The following is a 27329-nucleotide window of genomic DNA, read 5'->3' as shown; positions in this document are numbered from 1 at the left end:
CACAAAAATGCTCAAAATCTTCCCCTGGCCTTAAAAAACTACCACTAGAATCCCACTATCACCACTAGCTATTGTCCCATATTTTCCTTTCCTTTTTCAAACTCTTTTAAAAGGCTCGCTATACTTGGTGACTCCATTTCCCTTCACTTTTTTCTAAACCAAGGATTGTTAACTTATGGTGGCCAGTACCAGAGAAGACATATGCAAGAGATGATATGAAAGAAAAATCAACATGCCTTGGCAACAGATTGGACAATGGGGGTGGTTCGGAGCCTGAGTAGTGATGCCCTTAATAGCAATGGGGAAGTTTGGCAGGGGGAAAAGTTTAGGGAGAGAGATAGTTTAGTTTTGGATATTTGAATTTAAGATGTCTGCAAGACATCTAGTTTAACATGCTTAATAGCCAATCAGAAACTCAATCAGGACTGAGGTTAGGGCTGAATAAGTAAATCTGAGAATCATTAGCATCGAGATGAATGAAATTATGGGAGCTGATGAGATCACTAAGTGAAAACAGTATAGACAGAGAAGAGGATCCAGGACAGAATTCTGTAGGATACCCACAGTCAGCAGGCATAACTTTGATGAAGATCTAGTAAATGAGACCAAGAAGGAGCGGTCAAAAGAGAATATCAAGGAGAAGAAGGTGATCAACAGTGGCAAAAGTTTCAGACAGGTCAAAAAGGATGAGGATTGAGAAAAGGTCATTAGTCTGGGCAATTAAAAAAAAAAACAGCAGCAACTCTGTAGAGAGCAATTTCAGATGAATGATGAAGTTGGAAGCCAGACTACTGACAATTAAAAGAGAAGTGGAGATACTGATTGTACATGATTTTTCTCAAGAAATCTGGTCACAAAATGCAGGAGAGACACAAGATGAGAGCCAAAATGGATACAATGAGTTTTTCTGAGGATGGGGAAGCCATAATAAAGTTTGTAGGAAGGAAGCAGCCAACAGACAAGGGAGATTTAGGATGACAATGGCAGCAAACTGTTAGAGAAGGGATAGAATGAGATGGCTTGTGCAAGCAGAGGGGTTAGCCTTGGCAAAGAAAAGGGCCATCTCTTCATATCAGACAGGAGGAGAGAGTGGCAGAAGGCATCTGGCTAAAAGACTAGGAGGAGAGATGGAGGTCTAGATCAAAGGCTCCCCAACTTATTTGGTCTATCGCCTCCATTTAAAAAAAAAATTACTCAGCACCCCATCCCATAAATCTACTTTCTTTAACCCTTTAATAATTTTTTGAAATTTGCATCATTTCAAAAAAATACAAAATACATATTTTTTAAAATGACACATCTAAATGTAATAATTTATTGTAAATTTGTGGGTTTTTTCCTGCCTTGAATTTCTGATGACATATTGAGTCATACTGTATATTATCGTATTGTAAACAGGTCATGACATGCACATATTCCTGCTGATGCATGCTGGACCTCCTGACGATTCATGACATGCTCGCCTGCCAAACTTGCTTATTAAGTTGGCAGACTGGACCGCTGATCAGTTATAACTTGTAATTTGTGTGTTTATTTAGAAAATAATGTAATCACTATGACTTTAACTGTTACTTAACAGATGAAACATACCAATGTTTTTTTCAAAATTTTCTTCTCTAGGGGCAGCTAGTTGGCACGATGGACAGAGCACTGGCCCTGAAGTCAGGAGAACCTAAGTACAAATCCGGCCTCAGACCACTTGACATGTACTAGCTGTGTGTGACCCTGGGCAAGTCACTTAACCCCAAATGCCTCAAAAGAAAAAAAAATTTTCTTCTCTTTTTTCTTCATGCTTCCACCACCCCCTTATTTTTATTCAGTGCCCCCCCCATTTCACCAGAGGCTACTAACACCCCCTTGGATCATTCCAGCTCCCCCCAGGGGGCAGTATCACCCACTTTCGGAACCTCTGGCTGGATGAATGATCTCATTTTTTCTGGTAAAGTTCTCAGCCGAGAGTGGAAGGAAGGAAACCATAGAAAGTACGAAGGATGAAAAGGTCTGGAAAAACTGCTGTGGTGAAATAGTGAATTAATTACGGAGGTATAAAAGGATTGCATGGCAGCAGCAAGGGCTCACTTAAGGTCATATAAGATCAATTTTTAGTGGACTCAGTCAGCGCTGTTGTATGATTTTCTCTCAGCAGTATGAGCAAAGGCAGGAGTCAAGGCTGAGGCCTGATTGATAAAGAGTAGCAATATGATAAGGGGACAAAAGCCTAAAGACACTGTAGAGTTTGACAGGTTCACCAAGGGGTCAAAATGGGGAAGGGAGGAGAATATAGCTAATGCAGTGGTGATAGCCTATAAGTGAAATGAGGGATGGAGGGATTAGAGGTCATTGTGTGAATGCAGAACAGTGCTTGGGACAGGAAGGCAGAGGGAGAAGAGGAATGCCAACAGATTACACTGCATCAAATAAAGGAATTTTAGAGTTCACGAAGAGGGAAATGGTGCATTTATGGATGAATGGCATAGTCAAGTACATGACCATCTTTGTGTGATTAAGGTAGAGTGGAAGAGGTAATGAGAAATGAATAAAATGAGGAACTGAGGTGTCAGGTTGCGTGAAGCAATATCAACATGAACTCAATGAGGAAGGGGAGTGTCCTGAATGTTGGTAGATAAAAGGTAGCAGAATTTTGATTGGGCAATAAATATGGATTGTTATGATGATACAAACATGCTTTGCTAGGGGCAGCTAGGTGATGCAGTGGATAGAGCACCAGCCCTGGAGTCAGGAGGACCTGAGTTCAAATCCAGACTCAGACACACATCAATCACTAGCTGTGTGACTCTGGGCAAGTCATTTAACCCCAATTGTCTCACCCTCCCCCCAAAAAAGTGCTTTGCTGAATAATCATTTAAGCAGAAATTTTTAAAGGCCAAAGATGGAATTAAGAAGAATATGTTACTTCATTTTGCCTTAAACAGAAGAGGATAAAACAAGAGCACTACTACTTTATTTTAAAAGTTTATATCATTTTGTAGGGTAGTCATTAAATGATACCTAGATATTCCAGCTTATTTTCAGTATATTCAAACATATTTTCCCCAACAAATTACCTACTTCACTGGGCTTACAATATAAATCTGCTCCCATTTTGATATATGATTTTGTGGAAAAACAGCAGAAGAAACAGAATTATAAAGGCAAGTGCTATATTTTACATTTGAAGCATTTATGAAGTCTCTACTACGTGCCTGGTGTGCTTAAATGCTAGAGATAACAAAAATGAAAGTGAAATAGGCCCTAACCCAAAGGAGTTTACACTCAGACAAGATTGTGTGTGTGTGTGTGTGTGTGTGTGTGTGTGTGTGTGTGTGTGTGTGTGTGAGAGAGAGAGAGAGAAAGAGAAACAAAGAGAGAGAAATTTGGAAAACAGATTGAAGATAATTTGTTGGGGAAGATAGTACCAACTGGAGGGAGTAGTAAGAGAGGATCAGGAAAGGCTTCATGTAGAAAAAAGTGCTTGAGCTAAACCTTAAAGAAAATTAGGGATTTTAAGAGAAGGAATTGAGTTTTTATTTGATCTTGGTGATAATAGGGAAACCCTGGGAGTTTATTAAGTAATGGAAGGATATGGCCAGATCTTCTTCCAAGGTAACTGCATAGAGATATGCAAGAAAACCTAAGTAATCCATAACATATAAATTGCATGATCATTCTTCTAACAATTCTCAAAGGGCAGAAGCAAGTTCATGTATTATCTGTAGCATAAATAAAATAATAATTGGTTCAACACAATACAGCTTTATTAATATTATTAGTACTATCCTTCAATCAAGTCAATCAACAAATATTTATTTACCTGGAACACTCTTTGAACAATTTTAATTGGGAGACAAAATGTAAATACACAGAAAGTTAAATAACAGTTATTTGCATATTAACAAAATTTTACATAATTTCATTTGCTTAAAATATTCAAGAATATACAACATAGGTAGGATTTATTCAGCCTAGTCTATAAGTCTGTTACCAGGAGGAAAAAAGCTAAAGTCATATATTGTAGGCAATATATGAAAATATTTATGGAAAATTACATATTTCCTATTTGAAAGGTGAGCTTGATCCCTACTGAAAACAAAATAAGCAATACTGATTTGTTTTTTCTAATCATAGAAAGTGTGTTTCTTTTTAACCATTTTAGATCTAGGACTTGTAGTCTGAGAAGTAGAGGCATTTATGTCTTCTACGTGAAAACTTCTATCAACTAAAAGTCCCAGAATATCTTTTGCAAGGAAACTGGGAGGAAAAATATGCACAACATAAAACAGCCATGTCTCCAGAAAGGACTGAGGAAGCCACAATTTGGTTTCTGCAGAAGAACTTACAATTCCTAAAGGTTTAGGGTTAGCCCCAAGCGGAAAAAATAAAAATCAAACTAACACAGAGCAGGTACCTACGAAAGGAAAGACTTTTCTTTCATACAAGACACATCATTGGGGCAGCTAGGTGATGCAGTGGATAGAGCACCGGCCCTTAAGTCAGGCATACCAGCCTCAGATCAAACACTTGACACTCGTTTACTAGCTGTGTGACCCTGGGCAACTCACTTAAACCCAATTGCCAAAAAAAAAGAAGAAGAAGAAGACATCATCCTGTGAAGGTGCAAACTGGACAGCAAAAAACAAAAAGAGTAAAATCAAAGACCCAAAAGAGAACAATTACTTACATTTTTTAAAAATCAGACAACAGGTTCTTTGCCACCAAAAGATAACTTCATGTAATGTCATTTTTTCATCAAGAGACTGACCATTAGCAGAGGACTTTTAAAAGAAGATATACTCCTTTACTGACTCTTCCTCTTCCAAAGATGGAGTCTTGTGGTATAAATGGATAAATCAAATTTTTGTTTAAAAAAAGCTATTGATTATCCTCATGTTTGAAAAACTGCAGGAGCAGCAAATAAGTCTTTTTAATGTTTGATCCATATTAATGGAAAAGAACCACAAAACCACACCATAATTAAGAAATCAAAACTTAGGAAATAACACTTCATAATGTAGACTGTAATTTAGAATCAAAATAGAGTCATCCTTGCTGATCCATGTTATCACATACGTGGAATGGGATGAGGATAGAGGGTATGGGTGTGGGTGAGAGAGTGAGAGTGAGAGAGTGAGAGTGAGTGAGTGAGAGAGAGAGAGAGAGAGAGAGAGAGAGAGAGAGAGAGAGAGAGAGAATGTATGTGTGAGAAGGGAAGTGCTGGGAAGATACCTTGAAAGTATATACTGATGGGGCCCAAAGAAATAATACTATTCTGTATCTCAGTTTCGAGAAATACGTATAGTAATTTTAACAAATTAAAAATCTCCCCTGAAGAGAAGTCTAGGACCTAAGATAATCAACTTAATGAATCAAAATATCTTCATCATCTAACCCATTTATCTTTTGGTTAAATTACACCACTCATTAAAAGAGATCCTAATGAGCTTAGGTTCTCCATTCATTCTTGCTTGGGTTAGAAAACTGCAGTTTTATTATAAAGTGAACAACTGTCTCTCCTTTAAGTACATTTGGTTAGACAGGAAACTGAGAGGCAATTTAAGATTCATAGGATCACAGATTTAGAACTGAAAGAGGTCTTAGAGGCCATTAAGCTCATGCTACTGATGAGGAAAACGAGGATCCAAAAGGTTAAGTAAAGGTAAAAGCAGAGGTAATGGTAAAATGAGAGCTGGGATTTGAAATTAAGTCAAAGAATTGCAAAATCTTAAAGCTAGAAGGGACTTCAGAGACCTACTTGTTCACCCCATACTTAGCAAAAATTCACTCTACAACATACCTGACATACCATTCAGCCTTTGCTCGGAAGACCTGTAGTGACAGGAAACCCACTACCCCCTGCAGCCCATTGCACTTTTTCAACAGCTATAATTGTTAGGAGTTAAATTAGAAAATGATAATCTCATTATGTCCACCTCACATGTCAAGTCATTGGGAGGTGAACAATTTCTAATTCAATAGGTTAATCCTGGATATTTGGGGACTGTTTTTGCTAGTCTGAATAAACAAAAAGGTGAAGAGTGAGTTAATCCAATATTTTAGTTCCTTATGTTGACCTTTCTGAAACAGTTTACATGAAGAAAACACTTATGTGATGTAAAAACAAAAGGCATCAAAGCAACTAACTTAAAAAAAAAAAGACAATTTAATGCACAAGTGGTCAAAGGCTTTTAAAAGCAAACAGTTCTCAAAAAAACCACAAACTAATAACCACTATATTAAAAGATTTTTTTCAGATCATCAATAACAAAATTGCAAATCAAAACAACCCTGTGGTTTTTACTCTCATACCCAGTTAACTTCCAAATGATAAAAAGATGGGAAATCAACATGGAGAGGGAGAGGAAGTGGGAGGGACTATGAAAAGACAAAGACACTGGTGTGATGTTACTGTGAAGAGGTCCAAGCTTTCAGCATAGCATTTATAATCATGCACAAGAAGTGATCAAAATGTCTATACACTTTGACCCAGAGATACCACTACTAAGCCTACACCCCAGGAAGTCAAAGACAAAAGGCCCCATTAACACTAAGACACTTACACCAGCATTTTTAGAAAACAAATGCAAACAAAGTAGATGCTCATTGTTTGGGGAATAGCTAAGCAAATTGTGGTACATAATGTAATAGAATATTAAAACGCCTTGAGAAACAATTAAAACGAAGAATCCAGAGAAGGATGGAAACTTATATGAACTAGCAGTGCAGGAGACAGTAAAACCAAACAAGGAAAAAATATACCCCACAATGTGTACGTAAAGAACAAGAACAAAAAGGAAACACTCAAATTATGATTAACATTAGTCCTAAAGAAATAAGAAAATGCATCTTAACTAATATGAGTGCATATACTCAGAGACTTTTTTGTGTTCATTAATTGTGATAGCTGATTTTCCCTTTCTTTTTTATTCTTTGTTATAGGGATAGCTCTCTGGGTAAGAGAGAAGTGATATATTTTTAAATGTAGTTAATGTAGATAGCAAAACAGATTAAAAAAAATTTTTTTTTAAACATTTGTAAAGCACCAAACCACCCCTCAACCCAAAAAAGTTGAATTAATGATTGTGGTAACTTTCCATTCAATGGATTCAAGGAAAGTACTTATGTCAATATACAAACTGACTTCTATAGCCCTATAATCACCTAAAAAAGATTCTCCACTATCTTTTAAAGTGGCTGAACACCCCAGCCAACTTTGTATTACCTCAAATGGGATAAAAGAACAGCTTACTGACATAGATTCAAAGAACTTTTAGATCTGGGAAGTACTTTAGAGATCTATAGCGGAAGAAAATGAGGTTCAGCTTGTCAAGAATAATCTAAAAGCTTTAAAGTGACCAATGCACTCCAGCATTTCATTAGGCATATCCCCTTCTCCCTAACCTGGGTGGCTAGTTGATCCTCACTTGTACTGAAATGGGTTTACTACTCTTTGTATGTAACCAAGTAAAAAAATCCTGGCTGATTCCCATCTCAGAAGCAAAGGTTATTAGACATTTGTCCAGGGATTAAATTTACAGGAGACTAGGGAAATCCACAGCCTGGGACACTTCATTTTCAAGAAGATGTAACCTATGACTAACTTCAGAGCTTCCAGTGAGATGTCAGAGACTCAGTAGACCATTAAAGGACCCTAATCACTTTGCTGAGTAAAATTATCTGTTACAGTATAAAATGTCATTTAATATATGAATTACTGAACATAATTTAAGATAAAATTCTACTGTGGATTTAAAAAAGGAAAAAAAATCTGTATTTTATATAATAAAAATATCTGAATCTTTAACCAAATACTTATTGTTATATTTAGTTACTCAAGAATACTAATAGTAAAATATTTTTTTCATTTCCACTAGTTTTAGTGGTTTCTTTTTCTAAATTAACCTCTTGTCGTCTTATATTTATGAAGTCAATTTTTTGAACCCAAGCTTAAGACTCTATTATAAATACCTATTGCATTTCATCTTACTGGATTTAGTAGTTTGTCAAGATCTTTCTGAATGAGAACTCTAACATGCAGTATATTATCACTTCCAATGTTACTTGACCTACAAATTTGATAAGCAGGTAATCAGTGCCCTTATCTAAATCACTGATAAAAATCTTAAATAGCAGAGTTAAACACAGATCCCTACAGGTCATTCCATTAAAAATCCTCTTCCAAGCCAACATCAAACCATTAAAAATGTTTGGCCAACCAGGTCTGAATCCATCTAATTATATCTTACCTAGTCCACATTCCTTCATGTCTTACCTGGCTCACTGGCCTTTTTCACAAAAATGGTTTGAGACCTTAACAAATGCTTTGGCTAAAATTGAAGTATACTATTTCTACACCATTCCCTTGGTCTACCATTGTAGTAACCCAATCATAAAAGAAAGTTAAGCCATGACCTGCTCTTGATGAAGCTATGCTGATTCTTTCTGACTGCTATTTCTTTTTCTAGATAATCATTAACACAGAAATCAGGACATTTTCCTTTCTCCATTACTGCAGCACCTCTCCCATTCTTCATCAGCAGAGACAGTGGCTCTGAATTCCTATGTGACAATTCTTTCAGCTCCCTAGGTTGTACACAATTCATACGGACCAGATGTGCTTCAACACCTGAACTTCGCCTTGGCTCCCTAATAACTTGAGAATGAATTATCTATTAGCTATTTTTGTTCTGTCCTTTGCAATCTAAAAATCACCCCTATTGGCAGAGAAAACAAAAGTAATGTTAAGAGGTGAGTTACCTTGCATTCTCATCACTCATCCCTATCATAGTCACATCTGCTCTAGGCTGGGGTATTGTCCTATCCTTTTTGTGATCTTCCGGTTTTTCCTATAACAGCTACTAACTCTTTTCTGTTGTCCTTAGCTTTCCTCTCCACACTAAGTTCATTAACAGTATCACCATTCCTGACACTATTTGTACATCTTTATGTGCTTTTGCACTCATACATCATTATGTGTTGTTGCTTCTATATTCTGTATCTATCTTTTTAAAATCTATGCTGGCAAATTCCCAGTGCATCCACATCAATCTCTTTTTAGACAACTGCCCCTTTCCCTATTCACCACAACTGTTTTGCTTTTGCGTCTTTACGATACCCATTCTTCCTAGACTGAATTTTTCTTTAAAATTTTAGGTTAAAGGACACCATTCATTCTCTCTGAAACCTCTATCTTCTCTCTAAAATTCTAGGGTGTTTGTCACAATTTGTGTAGCACTGCTTTCCTTCTCAATCACAAATTCTAAAATGCAAGGTCACTTCCTTCTAAGATCTCTGACACTGCAATCCCAGCAAGATTCCCTGACTAAATCCAGGACTCTTTCCACTTTACCATACCACTTTAATTCACACTTCTGCCAAGTGAAGTCAGCAACAAGAGGTCAGCAGAGACCAGCACCCATTAGAGGCTGCATATAGGAGAGACTATAGTTCTGGTAGAGACTACAAAGCACTCAAGACCAGTGGAATAGGGCAATGACAATGCCCTGGCCACAGGTATTTCATTTCCTATATGTCCCACTATGAAATCAATCAACAAGCATTTATTAAACACCTATGTGCCAGGAGCTCTTTTGGACTTCTAGACCCAGAGAACGCAAAGGAAAGAAAAAAAAAGTCTCTGTATTCAAGAAGCTTACATTCTATTAAGGGGAGAAAACATACAAATATAACCAGAATAATAAAAATTAAATATAAGGTAATTTAGGCAGAGAGGGAATTAGCAGCGGGAGACAGAAGGGAAATAAGGAGAAGTGTCACATAAAGGTGGTACTTAAGCTGAATTGTAAAGGAAGAATTCTACAACTTAGGTGAGCAGGGAGTACATTCCAGGCACGAATAATAGGCTATTAAAAGGTACAGACATGAGAGATTAAATGTCTGAGTAACAGCAAAAGAAAGTCACAGTTCGACTGAACCATGGAGTTTATGAAGGAAAATAACGGATAAGCTTAGAAACATAGGCTGGTTGGTATGAGGTTGTGAAGTGCTTTAAACATCAGTTTTTATTTGATCCTACAAGTATTTTTGAGAGACATAACCAGACCCGTGCTTCAGAAAAATTAGTTTGGCAGCTACATGGAGGATAAGTTCAATAAGGGAGACCACATAAGAAGTTAGTGGAATAGTTCAGGGGAGAGGCACAAGGGCCTAAAATAGGACAGTGGCTATGTGAACTGCGAGAAGGGGACAGATATGAGAAGTTGTGGAAGTAGAAATCAAAAAGACTTAGATGATCAGATTTTAAGGATGAGGAGACAAAAGTCAACTCCTCCAATACACAAGCCTGGGAGGTGGGAAAGACGGTTCAAAAGAGTTTCAAAATAAAGGAAATTTGTTAATAACAAATACTTGTGTTCTGCAGTACACAAATATGTACTGTATGAATCCTCACTTCTCACAGTGTACACAGGTACTTATAAAAGTACATGCCTCAGTTTCATAGGGGTAAAAATATTTTATTGCTACTTTTCTTATGGTGTTATTTCATAAAATGTCTCAACTTTTCTGGGCTTCAGTTGGTCATCAGTGAACTGAAAAGGGGGAGATTGGGATGTGTGAAGGATGAGGTTGGACTAGATGTTCTCTGAGGTCTATTCCAACTCTACAGCTATGATTCTATGAAGTATGAGATAAACCCCAAAATACTTTCCAGCTCTAAATATACAAACTTAAGAATTTTTTATAAATTCCTCTTTTATAAATGTATTTTTAATTTTAAAAGATGTACTTTCAAATTGTCTTATTTTTTCAAAATCATCTATTGTTCTTAATTCCTAAATCAAAGCACTTCATAACTATCATTTCTCATGCATTTAAAGTCTTCAGATTTTAGGGGAAAAAAATTATTTTTTTTTCCTGGCTTTATTCTCCTTTGCAGAAGTTGCAAGAAACTTTAACAACAAAATAAATTAGTCTTCTAAAGTGTGTTGATATTTTGATCTGATTACTAGATTAAAAATCTGTTCGATAATTTACGTATTTCTAAAAAATATATCATGGAGATTTCAGTCAATACATCTAAGCATTACCTAATTAATGATTTATATAAAAATCAAATCTACTTTATCTATAAATCTGACAGTGAAAACTGTCCCAACCTTCCCTTCCTTACCCTCCAAATCACTATTTTCTTTAAAGTCTTCAAATGAGTCAATATATAATTCTTTTCAGTTTTCTCTTTGAAAACTGTCCATTTTCCCTCAAACCTTGATAACACAACACATGGCCTCACACGCTCTCCAAATTGCTGCTGAAATCCATTTCTTGATCACTAGCTCCAAATGAATTTTTATTAAGCTCTCACATTAGCTCAGCTCTTCTCTATGTGCTTTATATATGTGGCCTTCTCTCTTTATCCTAGCCCTTTCCCAATACCAGTTTCTCTACCTGTCATTGTTCATGTATGTGAGGAGGAAAAGCTTCGAAGAATGGAAAATAGCACGAAACTATGTGAAGACACGTAGCAAAACGTGTAAAATTTTCAAATGAATCCTGAACTACATAAAACTCAAAGCCTTTTTTCTGTAACTTCCAGTTCCCATGCCATCTATGGAAATACCAACATTTCCAGTCCATTACGTTCCAGCATGTCTGAATATATGTGGGAAGAATATGCCAGGAAAGCAACTTCAACAACAAGCTATAAAGGAAAAAACGTCAGCTCGGAATTTAAGTACTCACAATGGAGTTGGATTAATTTATACAAAATAAGACTTACGTCCAGCTCAAAAAACAGGTCTCTCTCTTTACTTGCTATCTCATAATCTGCTCGAAGGGCCAAGTCGTGAATTTTTGTACATTCTCCTAAGTCCATTCGCTGCGGAGGGAAAAAAAGGAACACATCAATGCATGAAACTTTACCTGCTATAGAAAGCAACTAAGAAGGGCTGGCACATTTTGCTATTCATTTGATTTATCAAGGTTTTCAAATTCCTAAGCCGACTTTAGAAAATTAAGAAAAAGATTATTGAAAAATTTTGTTTCTCTTACTACTCCAGGCTTTATGAAGTTTTAAAATGTTACATTAACAGCTAACCAGGGCCAGGTTGATATCAGTCCCATGACAGTAAGGGATTATGACAATGAAAACTATAACATAATTAGCTTACCTTTGCCAATTTATTCTGACATCTGTCATGTTGAATTCATCCTGTCATCTGTCAAATGGCTAGTGCATTTGACCCATCTCAAAAAATTCACATGGTAGGAAGTAGTACAATAAAAGGGGAAAGCAATGAGGAACCAAAGGATTCCAGCATTGGAAAAGTGCTCAGAAGATACCCAATTCAACTACAATCCAAGGCATCAATTCCTTTTACAACATCCCTGCCACCTGGTCATCTAATCTCTGCCTGAAGACTTCTAGTGACGGGGAGCTCACTAGAGATTAAAACAGCCCAGTCCATTTTCAGACATGTCTCAATATTACGAAGTTTTCTCTTCTGATTAATCAAACTCTGCCTTACACATTCTGTGAGGCCAAGCTGAACAAGTCTACAAAAGCAGACAAAAAGACTAGTCAGGATGACCAGAGTTTGATCAACTTTCTAAGTTTTCATACAGATAAACAAAGACAATATTCAAAGTCAGTCCTACAGCTTTCTAATTGTAACCATTAATTACTATTGATGGTGATAAATGCACAAGTTATAGAAGCAGAGAGAAGAAAGAAGTAGCCAGGCAAAGGTAGAAGCAAAAATAGTACATGGGGATTGGGGTTATATGAGGTTTTCTGAATCTAAAAGAAATACAAATAGCTATATCTAACTGGGTCTCAGGAGCTCTGGATCTCAGAAATTCTGAGGACTTTGTGAATAATTCCTGACATTTTTATAACACTTTAAAGTGCCTTCCTTACAACCCTATAAAGTAAGTGGTACAGGTGATGCTTACTAGCTGTGCAATCATAGGCAAATCACAAATCCCAGCCAATGTAGAGAATCTGTTTCAAATGACTATGCCTATTTATAAAAGTCTGTTTTTTTTTTAAATTGGGAGGAGTGAGAAAGAGGATGAATAAATGTATTTCAATTGAAAAATAAGTCACAACACCTCCCTAGGCTTCAATTCCCTCATTTGTAAAATGAGGTTGGACTATGGCCTTAATGCCCCTTCTAATTCTAGATCTTTAATCCCCATTTTAAAGATGATTAAACTGAGGCTTTCAGAGACTAACTGACTTGCTTGTCATATAACTAGTATATGTCTGAAACAGGATTTGAACTCAAGTATCTTGCCTCCAAATCCCACTTCTACCATATCACAGACTATGTCAAAAAGTGAGGTTGAACATATTATTCATCTACACAGCAGCCCTTCAGAGAAAAAAACAGAAAAAGTATTCCTCTTTTCCTACCTTGCAGGGTTATTGTGACAACTAAAGACAACATCTATATGATACTTTGCCATTGGGAAACGTTAAGGTTTGTAGTAATACTGGAGGAGAAAGTAGAAGCTAAGTGGCATGTGCAAGCTACTTATGAGGAAGTAGCTACAGCTGTTGTGGTCAAAATTCTCCCCCATAATCCTGATGCTCCCCAAACCTCCTATACTAGCTATCATTTACCCAAGTTCGAACACCCAAGTTCTGGTCTCTGGACTTGTAGGCAACTAGAAAAGACCTGAAGAAACAGGAAAAATGTCAAAAAAGCATCATTCCTACTTACTCTGTCTACACTTCTAGTCCCTGAATTTCAGAGTTCTAACAACTACTGTTTGAATGGGTAACTGGAAAAACTGCCTAATCTCTTCCAATAATTGTAAAATCATGAACTAAAGAACTGAGACCTCAGAGGTCACCCACTTCAATTTACCAAAAGTCACAGACAGGAAGTGATAGAACTGAGATTCAATCCCAGTTAAAGAGGCAATAGGTGAGCGGATGAAGTGCTACACTATCCAGGAAAGTTGGTTTGTCCCATCTCTGACTCTTAAGTAGCTGTTCAGTTACAGATAAGTCACTTAAATCTTTCTAAACTTCAGTTTTCTCTTGTACAGAATGAAGATAATACCAGTAGTACCAACTTTGTAAGGTTATTGTGAGGCAAAAATGAAAGAACGTTATGTAAATTATGAACTTTAAAATCCATATATGTGTGTGTGTGTGTATATGTATAAAAATATATATGTGTGTGTGTATGTATATGTGTGTGTGTGTGTGTGTGTGTCTCTCTCTCTCTCAGTTATTATTAGCTCCAGCACTGTTTACAGAATATCACACAGTCTCCCTCCATGATATCTGCCTCTGGGCACACTACTTTAACTGGAGAGTTTTTCCCCTTTCCTTGTCATTAAACATTGACGCCCATTTAAAAAAGAAAAAAAAACCTTATCTCCTGATGAGGATCTAGCTCCCTCCCCTTGAAAAAAAGGGAACAGTTAAGCAAAACCGATTGACAAAGCAACCGCATCTGACAACATATGCAAGACTGTGCTCTCAATTTCTCATCCCCTTAGTAGCAAGAGGAAGGTTATATTTCTTCCTCTGTTCTCTGGAACCAAGATTATTCACTGCAAGCAGTAGCTTCAGTTTTTTCATCATTAGAAGGTACTTTTGATTTCTGCAGAAATCTTGGGAGTCATATGTATATAGCAGGAGAACAAGAGAGCACAAGTGAGACAGAAGCAAAGACAAAAAGAATAATATTCCAGCCAGCTTGGAAATCAAGCAGGTAAAGCTTCAAGATAATTTTAAATGGGCCTGCTAGGGACTCTCTTTTCTCCCATTCCTGAACAAAAATCTCAGTAATAGCAAGCCCCATTTGGATGCTTCTATGTGCTAATGTCAAAAGGGAGAGAATGAGGTCAATCAATTAATCAAGACAAAATATTTAGGAATTGTGGATATAAACAAATACAAAACAGTCCTTGGCTAAAGAAGCTTACATTCTATCTGCAAAGGCAACACACACACACACACACACACACACACACACTAATTTGAGAGAAAGGCACTAGCGTATTGTGGGGAGGAGAAAGAGGATCAGGAAAGGGTTCTTCTAGAAGGTGCTTGTGCTGTGCTTTGAAGGGAAGAAGGAACCTAAAAAAAAAAAAGGTGAAGAGAGAATATTTCAACCATGGGGGATAGCCAGTAGAAAAGTATGATAAGAGGGGCAATTTGATGGGACCACAGAGGGTATGAAGAGAAGTAATGTATATAAGCTGGAGGGATAGGTCTGAGGCCAGCTTTGTACAGGATTTTAAATGCCAAAGAGAGTTTATATTTGATCCTAAAGGTATTACGGAGCTGCTAGAGTATGAGCAGAGGAAGAGATGGGCTGACCTAAGCATTTAAGAAAATAATTGACAGTCACGTGGGAGGGTGAATTAAAGGAGAACTTTAAACAGGGAGACCAACTAGAAAGGAACAGCAATAGTTAAAGGGCCTACTGTGGTGGCTGTGGGAGAGAAGTGAGAAAGGTGGAGGGAGAATTAGCAAGATTTGGCAACTAATTGGAATGTGGGTAAAGAGTAAGGAGTCAAGGAAGTCAAGTTCAAGGAAAGGAGCAGATCAAAAAGAGGGGTGTGTTTGAGGATAAAGATGAGCTCTGTTTGGGACTCACTTAACCTGAGATGCCTATAAGACATTCACTCAGAAATGTCCCTTAGGCAATGAAGGACTGAAGCAGAGAAGGGAGGCTAGGGCTGGATATATAAGTCTGAGAATCACCTGCACAGAGATGATAATTAGACCCATGGAAACTGACAAGGTCAGAGAGCTCAGGAAAGAGCCTTGAAGTAAACCAATTGTTAGGGGGTACCAGCTGGAAAACAAAGACTGAAAAAGAGTAGTCAGACAAGTAGGAGGAGAAGCAGCATAGTGCAGTGTCATGAAGACACCAAGAGGATAAAGTACCCAGGATGACGGCGTGTCTAAGTGTCAAACAGTAATAGCTAGCATTTACACAGTGCTTTAAGGTATATCATCTCATTTTATTCTTTCAACAACTCGGTGAAGCAGGTGCTATTTTTACCCATTTTACAGATGAGGAAACTGAAGCATACCAAGTTTAAGTGATTTACCCAGGGTAAAACTAGTAAGTGTCTGAGGTTGAATTTGAATTCCTGACTCCAAGGGCCACTGTTCTATTTACTGCACTACCTGGCTGCTGACCTATGGACAGATCAAAAAGGATGCTGATTGAAATGTGGTCATTGGATTTGACAATTATAATAAACTAGAGAGGGTTGAGAAATAAATGAGAGGAAAGTAGACAGGGTAGAGTTTTTTTCTAGGAATCTGAATGTCTAAGAGAAGAAAGACATACAAAAAATAACTTGAGGGGATGGTAGGATCTAGTGAAGATTTTTTAAGGATTGAGGTGAGCTATAAGCAGCATGGAAGGGAAGGAACCAGTAGATAAGGAGAGACTGAAGAATGGCTAAGGATATAACTGTGGGGGCAATTTCCCAGAGGAGATAGGAAAAGATGGAATCAAAGGTACATCATGTAAAGGGGGTGACCCTGATGAGAAGGGCCACTTCAGAGACTAAAGAACAAAGGATGATGTAAAGAATCATTAACTGTACAGAAGGGAAAAACAGAGCTCACTGGAAATGACCTATACTTCTCAGTAATGCATGAGTGAAGGTCCTTAGTTGAGAAGAAGGAAGGATGGGGGGGCAGTATGGAAGATCTGGGGAGAGAAATTTGAAAAGCCACTGTGACTACTCAGCTGTAGTGAGGCACAGTCAAGAACATAAATTTGTAGTGGCCCCAGCATGACTCCCTCCAGCTCTGTTTGGTAGCACGTGAGCAGGAACAGAGGAAGCAGATGGTGAGTTTTCCAGGGTTAGAATTTGGTAAGACATGATTGACAATAAGGGGGGGGGGGGACAGACACCAGAGCAAGACCATGTACTCAAATGGTTAACTCTAGAGTTCAGACTGAAAAGAAGAAAAGTGAAGGCCAAGCAGGGCCAACATTCTGGGGAGTACTGAGGAGCAGAGGGAATGGAGGTACAGTGAGGAGGAAAAATAAATTGAGAAGTAAGGCACAAGGACAGGTGGAATGACAGGTTATGCTCACATAAAAGAACTTCAGAATCTCAGAGTGTGACCATCTCCGCATGTGGCTGAGGTAGAGTGAAGGAGTAGGTCATAAGAGCTGAGGAGTCTGAGGAGCTGGGATGTTAGAGAACATCAACTTGTATGCTGAAGCCCTTCAGTATAAGGACTGGGTCAATAATGTGGTCTAAACACCTTCATTGTGAATAAATTAGCTGCACTTTGAAAAGAAAAGTTACTTAAGCCAATAAATATGTAAATAAACAAACAATTAAATAACTAAATCATCCTGAAACACACACAAGGCCAACTTCTAGGGATGATCATCTGAAAATAGCGTTATATTGGGGCAGCTAGGTGGCACAGCGGATACAGCACCAGCCCTGAAGTCAGGAGGACCTGAGTTCAAATCCAGTCTCAGACACATGATACTAGCATGTGACTCTGGTCAAGTCATTTAACCCCAACTGCCTCACTAAAAGGCAAATAAATAAATGATGAATAGCACTATATTAATTTTTCTTAAACTGAATTCTAAATATAGAAATAGACTTAATTATTCTTGCCCTAAGTTTTTCAGAGACTATTTAGGCAACATTAAAAATTACAATTTCTTAACTTGATCCAAGTTTCTTATTAAAAAAAGTAGATTTTAGGGGCAGCTGGGTGGGGCACTGGATAGAGAGCTGGTCCTGGAGTCCGGAAGACCTGAGTTCAAATCCAGCGTCAGACACTTGACATTTAACTAGCTGTGAGACCCTGAGCAAGTTATTTAACCCCAATCGCCTTGCAATAAATACATAATTAATTAAAAGAAGATTTTTTAAGAAGAATGTACACACACAAAAAAAAAACCCCAGACATTATTTGCCCCACTTAGCAATTCTTTTTTCTAAATAACCATAGTCATTAGTTAAAATAAAAGGAGGGAGAGGATTTTTAGACACTTAAGTCTACTCAGTAGCCCATTTTAAAAGAGCTACCATGTACAATAATTGACAGTCAGGTACTTGAGAGGGACCCTAAGAATTTTCATTCTTAAGAGAATGCTTGGCCTATTTAGCTAATTATTCAGCTCAAGTAGAACCAAGAAATAATCAAATATATGTAACGGAACAAACTACAGATTGATCAGACTACATTTCAGTCACTATGGATAAAAAGATAAAACATGGAAATGCAAGAAGTTTGCCCCAAAGTACATATAAATTCAAAAAACAATTTTATAAATCTGGCTTTAGCCAGGCTGACTGTTAACACTGGAAGGGACTTTAGAGATCATGTAATCAAACCCCCTCATTTTTATCAGAGGAAATTCAGAGTTTTTATTAAATCCTTTATCTAATATCACATGACAAAGCAGTAAGAAAGCAGAGAACAAAGTGAGTTTCCTTACTCTAGACCCAATATACCACAGCTATGCTGCTAGGTCATGCTCTCAACTTGCACCAAAGTTCTAACTGGGCTTTTAAACTGCCTATGATGACCAAACTTCCTACTTTGTACTTCAGCCTCAATAACTGAATTCTTATCTCACTTCCTTGCGCCAGAGTCTCTGTCTTGACACCTTGCTTCATACTATGCCCCAATTCCTATAGGACTAGCATTCCATTTTGCTCTCTCATTAGTCCTCTCAAGGACTGGAACCTTGACCCAACCCCTAAGTAAGAAAACTAATTAACACAGGTTTTAGGAATGTCTCCTTCAATGGAATCTACTTTCATAATGCTTATAACTGCCAGTAAGTCTTCAAGTAATTCTCTCCAACCAATACTACTTAGAGAATTGTACTCTTATCCCTGAAATGAAGATTATCTATAGCAATGTAAGGCCTTCTCTAAGGACAAAAATATTCTACATTCATATAATTACTATGCTACAGAGACTTTACTTTTTACTATTATAAAAGAGACAGTTTTTATACTATCTAGTATTTTTGGACTAAATCTTATCTACAATTTTTGTAGACTCAAATTTATTCAGCTATTTGTCCTCTCTCCTTCCTTTGGACAGTCAAGCCTTTGAGAACAACAGTAACTAACTTTTTCATCATGGATTCCTTTGGCAGCCTGGTAAAGCTTATGGACCTCTTCTGAGAATGTTTTTAAATGAGTAAAATAAAATATAAGACTACAAAGGAAAGCAATTATATTGAAATACTAAATATTATTTCTCAAAATATCACATTTTTAAAATATCAAAATGTAAAAGATCATTTTTAAAAATTTAAGTCACAGATGAAATTTATTCATAGACCCCCTAAGTAGAGAGGCCACCTAGTTAAGAATTAATTCCTGCTTTATAAGGTATTTATTAAAGCTATCTCTTTGAAGTCTATAAAATTCACAAAGTATATGTTTATGGTGGAATATACAAAATCATACATGGCTTTACAAACAGGAGTAATTCAACAAAATATTAGTTGTCTTGAACCTAGATTTGGTATAATGAAATGTAGGAGAGGAAACACTCAGAACTGAGGGAAGTGGTTTTAGGACAAATAAAAACGAAGTAATTCTTTACAGAAAATAACAAAGATAGTAGAAACAGGGAACTCATTAATTCAAGATGTCATATAAGCAGAAAATATAAACCATTTGGAGGATGACTAATAAAACTATGGATAATCATCCCCCCCACACACACACACACACTTAATCCCTCCTTTCAAGATGCAACTTGGCAGAGTGCAAGTAACATAAAACGTGGTATCAGAAGTCCTAGACTCAAGGCCTAGCTCAAGTGAACGGGCAACTAATTTCACCTCTCAGATATTTCAATTTGTTCATCTACAAAATGGGGATAACATAGGCATTATACCTCCCTCCAATGGTTGTTGTGACAAAAATGCTTTGTAAATTGTAAAGTGTTACAGAAACGTAAGCTTTTAGGATACTATTATGGGGAAACGACAGCTGTTTAAGGTACATTTCCAAATCTTTGCTAATAGTATCACAAAAGGCAAGTGCTTAAGTTCTCCCACAACTTCCCATGACCCAGTATATCAATGACAATTCTAACATATCTAAATCAAAATTACTCCTGCACACAGACATCAAATTCTTATCACAGAAAACAATTAACCACATTAAGCACCATTTCAATGACATAAAACTACTGTAACTAGGGGAAATTAAGAGGATATGGGAAATTCAAATGCAAGAACAATAATAATGCAGGGAATTGCATTAAGTTGCAGCCAAGTCTGGCCTCTCCCTTAAGGTAGAGTTTTCGCATCTGAAATATAGTAAATATAATTGAAAAGCCATTTAGTTACTACACTAGTCAGAACTAAATACTGCTTTTAAAAAATGAATAGCAAGCATTATTTTTGCAAAGCATAAGCAATGAAAACTGACAAAAGAATAAGCACTGAAACTAGGAAGTTAAAATGTTCAAAATAGCAGCAGCTATACAAACTCCATACCAGAAAACTCAAATGGCAACCATTTCAAGAAACCTTTTGACAGAATAAATCTTACTCAACGGACCACTATGCCTTGTTCCTTTTGTCCTCAAAAGATAGATTTGAAACTATTTCAACTATACCAAGAGTGGTAGGTATCTGACATTTCTACTCCTTCCTTCTGCAATATTATCTGTTGTTGCTAGATGAGAAAACTAGATGGAACAAATCAATGTAACACTACTATAACTAAAAACAATCTTACCTGAACACTATTTTTGTATAGAATTCATAAGTGCTATTACAATCGTAACAGTAGCTCCTGTTTCTAAAGCACTTTTCTCACAACCACACCTTCAGAAAGATAACATTTTACTGTTAAGGAAACAGGACTTGGAGAGGCTAACTTGCCTAAGATAATGCAACTACCAAGTAGCAGATCAATAACCAGAATCCAGGAGTCTTTTGACTCTCAATACCAAGGAGTTATAAAACCAAGTTTAATCAAGTTCTTAATATGAAACAGCTTTGCTCACCATCCCAGTTCCCTTGTGTCTACTCTGAAACTACTGAAAACAAGTGTATTAAGAGAATCTTTCAGTCACTTACCTCTATTAAATTCCACTTCAAAACCTGCCAGTACCTCACTTCTTAACTTCATACCAATTTCATTCCCTTAACACATGAACCCCAAAAAAGAACTGTCCATTTCTGTTCCACCCCACCCTCTCTGTGCAGTAGGAAATTCTTTCCAGGGTTTTATTCCCCAGTTAGAGATATAGCATCAAAAGAAAGATTATTAAAAAGGTTAGGGAAAACTAGAAGCCTACAGTAGCCACCCAAGCACTGAAGAATGCTGGAGATGTACGAGAGTTCAGAGCGGTTAAGTTCTCAACCTTTTTTTGTATCACAGACACTGCTGGCAGCCCAGCCTACAAATCACTTCTCAGAATAATGTTTTTAAATGCACAAATTACTTAGGATTAGAAAATATTAAAAGTTGTCAAAATATTAATTTAAAAAAATCTTAGGGACCCTAGTTTTAACTCAGATCTTAGAGGAAACCAAACCCAGCATAGGAAAATGACCTGCTCAAGATCACAGCGCTAATAAACAGGAGAGCTAGAACTCAAAACATGGCACACTTCCTCCTAATCAATACTAGCTATTACCTTACTACGAATTTTTTCTTATATTTTTCAAAGTGGGCTATACTTATCTCACCACTAGAACTATCTAAAGATAATTAGAAGATGTTTAATTGCTATATAGTACTTAATACAGCATGACAAGTGGGTACTTAAATATTAATCTCACAATAGATGTATATTCTATGACTGAAAAATGTCACTCAGTGATCAAAAACAATATGAGATTTCAACAGTTATTCAAAAGAAGACTGAAATGGCTCCCTTTCAGCTTCTTCCATGCACAACTCCAGGATATAATCCAGGATCATTCCCCACTACTGCTTTCCATCAGAATATTTATGAATGGTGAAAATGATGATTACTATTGAGCAACAAAGGTCTGGTACATAAATAGCTATAGCATTATCAAATACCCTATCAAACTGTAGCTACAGTACAGTAGTCAAGTTACCAGCTTCTATAATACCAAAGATGAAACTGACAGCACTCTTCTCCTGGCTCTTTCCTCCAGATAACAATAAACAAAGTAATGATTCATCACAGAAAAAATTCTCTCTTAGAACATGCACATCATCCATCAATACTTTTAAGGTCGTTTTGTTGTCCTCCAGCAACACAAATGGCAACTCTTCTGTAACTTAGTAAATGGCCTTCAGGAATTACTGTGGCTTAAAAATGCATCACCCTATAGCCAACTTGGTGATACTTTTCTGAATCTAGCTAGTATTTCCTAGTTTGATAGCAGAGAACAGTAGCCCATTGAGATGGTTCTCTCAGATGAAAGACATACAATCCACCCATTAATATTCAATACCCATTTCTACTGATGCTATATTAACTACTACACAGAAAATAAACCTTTTCTAATTATCTTAAAACAGTTCTAGGGGCAAGGTAAGTATAGTACACATGGAAAAATACAAGAGAAAATTTATAAGATAAAAGTATTGTATGGGCCAAAAGCTTTTCTAGCTATGTAGGATTTGGCAATTTCCACTCCAGGGGCATAGCCTTTAGAAATCTAGGTTCATGGTCAATGCCAAAATAAGCACTTCAGTAAATATATGCTATGCAGCCCTCAAAATTGTTGGTGGAAGGAACAGTACATCTAAGGAAACCAAAAATTTCTGGAATCCACTAGTACTTGCCTTGTACTATGTACAAGGCCTTGTGTTACAGTAGGGACATAAGAAGAAAAAGCTCCTGCTCTCAAGGAATTTACATTCTACATTTCTGTGTTCATCACTACAGGCAAAAGTTGTGCCCTTCAAGACTTTTTAATTCTAACTGACCTTGGAAATGTGTATTAAACAAAACTGGTACAGGTCTAATGTTTTTCTTTCCATTTAAAATCTGTATTTATTTCAATATCTCAAAGACACTTCCCAGGGGTATGTGGGTAAAATGTTTACAATCAGCTTTCAAAAAATAATGTAAGGAGAACATAGTAGTTTACATCATTAGTATTTTCCCCATCACTGTTAAGTCTAGACAATCAGCAAAACAATCAATCAAGCCCTGGTTTGAAGCAGTTGCTAATTTTCAATATATAAATGCTCATATGGAAAATTTAACAATTAGCTCTGATACTCTCTCCACCAACATGGCCTGCTACCCCTCTAAAAAAACATTAGTTTTCATGAGTTTCTGTGGCTGAAAAAATTCAAAACCTGAAAAGTTAACCTAGTGACAAGAATCTCTTCCATTAGGCAAGCAGGCTGGTCCTCAGCCCACAGATTTAGTCAACTCCAAGACTCCTATTCAGTCTTCCTGGTAAGGCCTACCAGAGATTGCCTCCCACTGGCAAAATTCAAGAAACTTGGGTTAATTTCACAGGAGACATGAGAGTCAGACTTTAGTGGAGAAATTTAAAAGCAAAATAAAACAAGGGGCAACTAGGTGGTGCAATGCATAGCAAATGGGCCCTGGATTCCAGAGAACCAGAGTTCAAATCCCATCTCAGACACTTACTAGCTGTGTGACCCTGGCCAAGTCACTTAATGCTGATTGCCTCCAAAAATAAATGAAAGAAAAATAAAATGTAAAATGGGAGAAAAATCCACATTTACTGACTTTCACATACTGCTTTTCTAAAACAGTGACATAATATAAATTTGCAAAAAGGAAACCAGACACTAATTGATTAAAAAGTTCTCCAAAAAAAGGGAAAAAAGCTTAAGAAGTAATGCCTATTAACTATTAAAACAAAAAAATTATTGGCAGCACTGAAGAGTGATTGGTAAAAGTCACAGAGGTTCTAGAATCAGATCAATCTGCTTGCCTAAAACAGGAGCAGTTAATATACAAATCTACATATGGATATTTTAGGAAATAACAGTATTTTCTTAGTACTCAGTGTGACTAGCTTTCTGAAGTCTAATAATTTTACAGTAGTAAGACATGCAATAAGACATCTCTTAAGATTATATAATTTGAATGGCACCAGGAAATTTCTACTAGGCTATGTAAAATAAAGCACCAGCTGAATGGCTTCCCTAAAACAGCAACAGTTTTTTCTTTACTTTATTGTACTGTGAAAAAGCACATACCGTTCCAGCCAGAATGTCATGAGGACAGCAGTCCAGGAGATGGCTCTTGCAGACACGATCATCTGTAAACTTCACCCTCTGTCTGGTTTCGTCTCCTGAAATTCATGTTTGGTTTTAAATAAGACAGTATTATCCTATTAACCATTCATGGATATCTGCTGCAACAATTCACCTGGATTTGCCGACTATCAATTTTGTGCACTCCCCATCAAATTCACTGAAAAACAGGGTCTAGAAACATAATTGGAAACTGGACTACTAATGTATTTATAGGTTTAAGTACATCATGAAAGAGTATGAGATCTTACCAAATGACGTCTGACTTGCCCATTATGCAAAATAGACAAATGGCCAAATTAAACGGCTTAACAATTATCAAGTTTACCTGGACCCTACTCAAGAAGAGCAGATAGGGATGGAGATACCAAAACCCATGTTACTCAGTAGGTCACGAATCAAAGAATATGACACTTACACCTCCTAATTTCCACCAGCAACAGGTATCATCATCTATTTTCTTGATGTGGACAACTGAGTAGGCAGTGTTTTTTTGTCCAGAGTCCAGGAAAAGTATACAAACGTCATTGTAGAACCCTATGATCTGGGCATCTCCCTGGTTCCCTTTTCCCCACCCTTAAAATATTTTGGCATTTGGGAGTCACTTTTAACAAGACAATATGAGAAAGGCAGAAAGAAACTAGGTTAGTCAATACACACTGCGAGCTCCAACACATACTGTACCCATCTGCATTCTTCAAGACCTCAGCTGCAGAATTTTATGCCCGCTGTTGAAAAGTTTTAAAGGAAAAGTTTTCTTGCCCACACCTGCAGTAAGGAAGTCAGGGGAATGATACATAAAAGTAAAGGCAAAGTGGCAATGGAATGTGACAATTTTAAAGCTAATCTGTGTATATGACACAGATCTGTGTAATACTAAAGTAGGACTATATTTTAGGATTTGCAAGCATCCAGGATTAATGTAGTGTCTTTTTTATTGAAAATGTTTTCTTTCTAAACTACACTTTTAAAGTTACTTGTGAAAAAAGCAAACACTTTTTTGTTATAACAGCTTTAAAAATTGGTTGTGACTCACGGCTCGATGAACATGAGGCTTTTCTGCAACTCCCTTGCAGATTGATGTAGGCAGGCAAAGATACACTGAACCTTTATAAATAAAATAGAGGGGCCACAATTGTTCAGTTTGTATGAAATAAAAATATGGGAAGCAATTCAAAAGCAACTCAATATACAAAGAAAGCTAAAAAGCACTTATTCATCTATGAAATAAAGTGCAAAGAATCTGCACAGCCCTGAAAATGTGCCAGTGTGAATTTACAACTTCATTATTTCGGTAGAAAAGAAAACACAAACCACAACTGGAATATAGTTTTGTTTTGGTTTTGCAGCCTTTTTTCCTGAAACATTTAGAATTTCGCTTTCCTATCTATAGTACAAACCTACCTATGTCTGTAAGGAGTTGACTAAACACTGGGTTTCTCATGTGAAGGCTTAAGGTGGTGATAGCGTCACTTTGCACATAACCCCCATATTAGAAAAGCCGACCTTACAATTTCTTTTGCGATAAAATAGAATAAAAATAACATTTAGATATATTATCTGTATATTAGGCTCCATCTCTGATAGAACTTCTTTTCAGAGGAAGCCCAGGAAAAACACCGCCGCATGGTTTGGAAAACATACTGTCTGTGAGGATCAAGAAACTCAGGCCCTTTACTAAATTCCCTATTTTCTCGTAAGGTGGCCAACAAACAAGGGTATATGTGTGCAGGAGAGGAGGAAGTAAAAGTCGGCCCTGGGGCAAAGAAAAGACGGTCAAAAGCGGACAGTTATCTGCTGGTTAGCGTTGAGGGGGGGGTTTGTAAACCACCAAATATAGATACAAATCAGTTACTCTGAGCCCGCAACTATTGACACCCTTTAAATTTCGCTCAGGTGGGGGGGCCAGAAGAAGCCACGAAGGAGGATTCAACTTTCAGGAGGGCAAAAAGAACCGCCAGAGCCTCCAGAGGAAGGATGTGCGTGGAGGTAGCCAGCGCCCGCGGCCTCTTAGTCTGAGTGGAAAGAAAGGGAGCCAGCCACAAAAAGGCCCAAACTGGGCCCCCACAGGCCGAGCAGGGAGTGCGTATGCATGCGTGTTGGGGGAGGGGGAGAATCCGGTAAGTAAGATGCCCAAGCACCCGAGGCATCGGCCTCCAGGTGGCAGGATCCGGGCGGAGACAAAGGGGCCCAAGGCCTGGGCCTCCAAGATAGGCCAGCCGACGCCTGGAGGCCAGAGACAGCGGCACAAAAGGCCCGGGCGCCTTGCCTGGGCGGGCGGGGGAGACAAGAGAGGGAGTCCGGGTCACCTGGGGCGCACGCGCAGGGCCGAGCAAGCCCCCCCCCCACCCCCAGCTTCGGGCCGCCCGGGCCGCCCAGGCCTCGCCACCTCCCTCCACCTCCCACCCCCACCCCCACCTCCGCTCCCCGCCATCACCGCCCGCCATTCCAAGCCGCGGGCTCCTCGGCCGCTCCCTACTCACCGTCCCGGGCCGTGCCCATGAGCTGATCCAGCAGGGCCCGCATCTGCGCCTGGGCCGACATGGCTGGCTGCGGCGGGTGGGGAGAGAGAGAAAAAGCCGGTGGGGACCTGGCCGGAGGTTCCTCTCACGGCGCAAGCAACAGTGGCGGCCTTCCGCGGCTGCGAGTTCTAGACGGGTCGTGTCGGCCTCGAGAGCTCTACTTCTCTCCTGCTTTCTCCTTCCCTGCCGCTGAGGATGTCGGGAGGAAGTGCGTATGCACCAGGAAACAAAGACTTCTGGGTGTTGTAGTCCGGTTGAGGTGGGGTTAATGGATTGGGTGGGACGTTATACCCTCTAGTTTCACTGGGCGATGGTAAGGGGAAAGAGTTTCTTTGACGCAACTCAAACTCTGACGTCTTCTGGAGGCCAGTTTTCACGTTTTCATACTACACGTTGTATTTAAAAGTTTTTTTAAAAAAAGAATCAATTCAATTTTACAAGTATTGATTGAGGGCCTACTATGTGCCCAGCAGTTCTGCTGTGTATTGTGGTTCTGAAGACAAAACTGGAACAGTACTAGCCCTCAAGGAGCTTATACTTTCCCCGAAGGGAAACGCGTACACAGACAGATAAGTAAATACCAAGAAGTACAAAGTAACTTAGGGAGAATTAACTGGAGGTAAT

The 27329-nt window shown here is 38.0% G+C and overlaps 1 protein-coding gene across 6 annotated transcripts in view; it reads right to left on the bottom strand.

Moving 5' to 3' along the window:
* The window catches only part of LUC7L (LUC7 like), a 47178-nt gene extending 20274 nt beyond the window's left edge, over positions 1-26904 (bottom strand). For 2 of the 6 annotated variants that reach the window (XM_078152616.1, XM_021006533.2), the window contains exons 1-4: positions 26667-26833; positions 25220-25290; positions 24127-24221; positions 11732-11830 (exon numbers count right to left, since the gene is read on the bottom strand). In XM_078152616.1, coding sequence (XP_078008742.1) covers positions 11732-11827 — 96 coding nt within the window. In that variant the 5' untranslated portion in view covers positions 11828-11830; positions 24127-24221; positions 25220-25290; positions 26667-26833. Of the gene's footprint in view, positions 1-11731; positions 11831-24126; positions 24222-25219; positions 25291-26666 lie in introns of all 6 variants that reach the window. The other 4 variants (XM_078152614.1, XM_078152615.1, XM_021006531.2 and 1 more) reach the window with 3 other exon arrangements.
* Positions 26905-27329: the final 425 nt, after the last annotated feature.

The sequence above is a fragment of the Phascolarctos cinereus genome, unplaced genomic scaffold, assembly GCF_003287225.1.
Source record: "Phascolarctos cinereus isolate Bilbo 61053 unplaced genomic scaffold, phaCin_HiC Scaffold_4;HRSCAF=312, whole genome shotgun sequence".
NCBI lineage: Eukaryota > Metazoa > Chordata > Mammalia > Diprotodontia > Phascolarctidae > Phascolarctos > Phascolarctos cinereus.
This window is presented reverse-complemented; position numbering and strand designations above follow the sequence as displayed.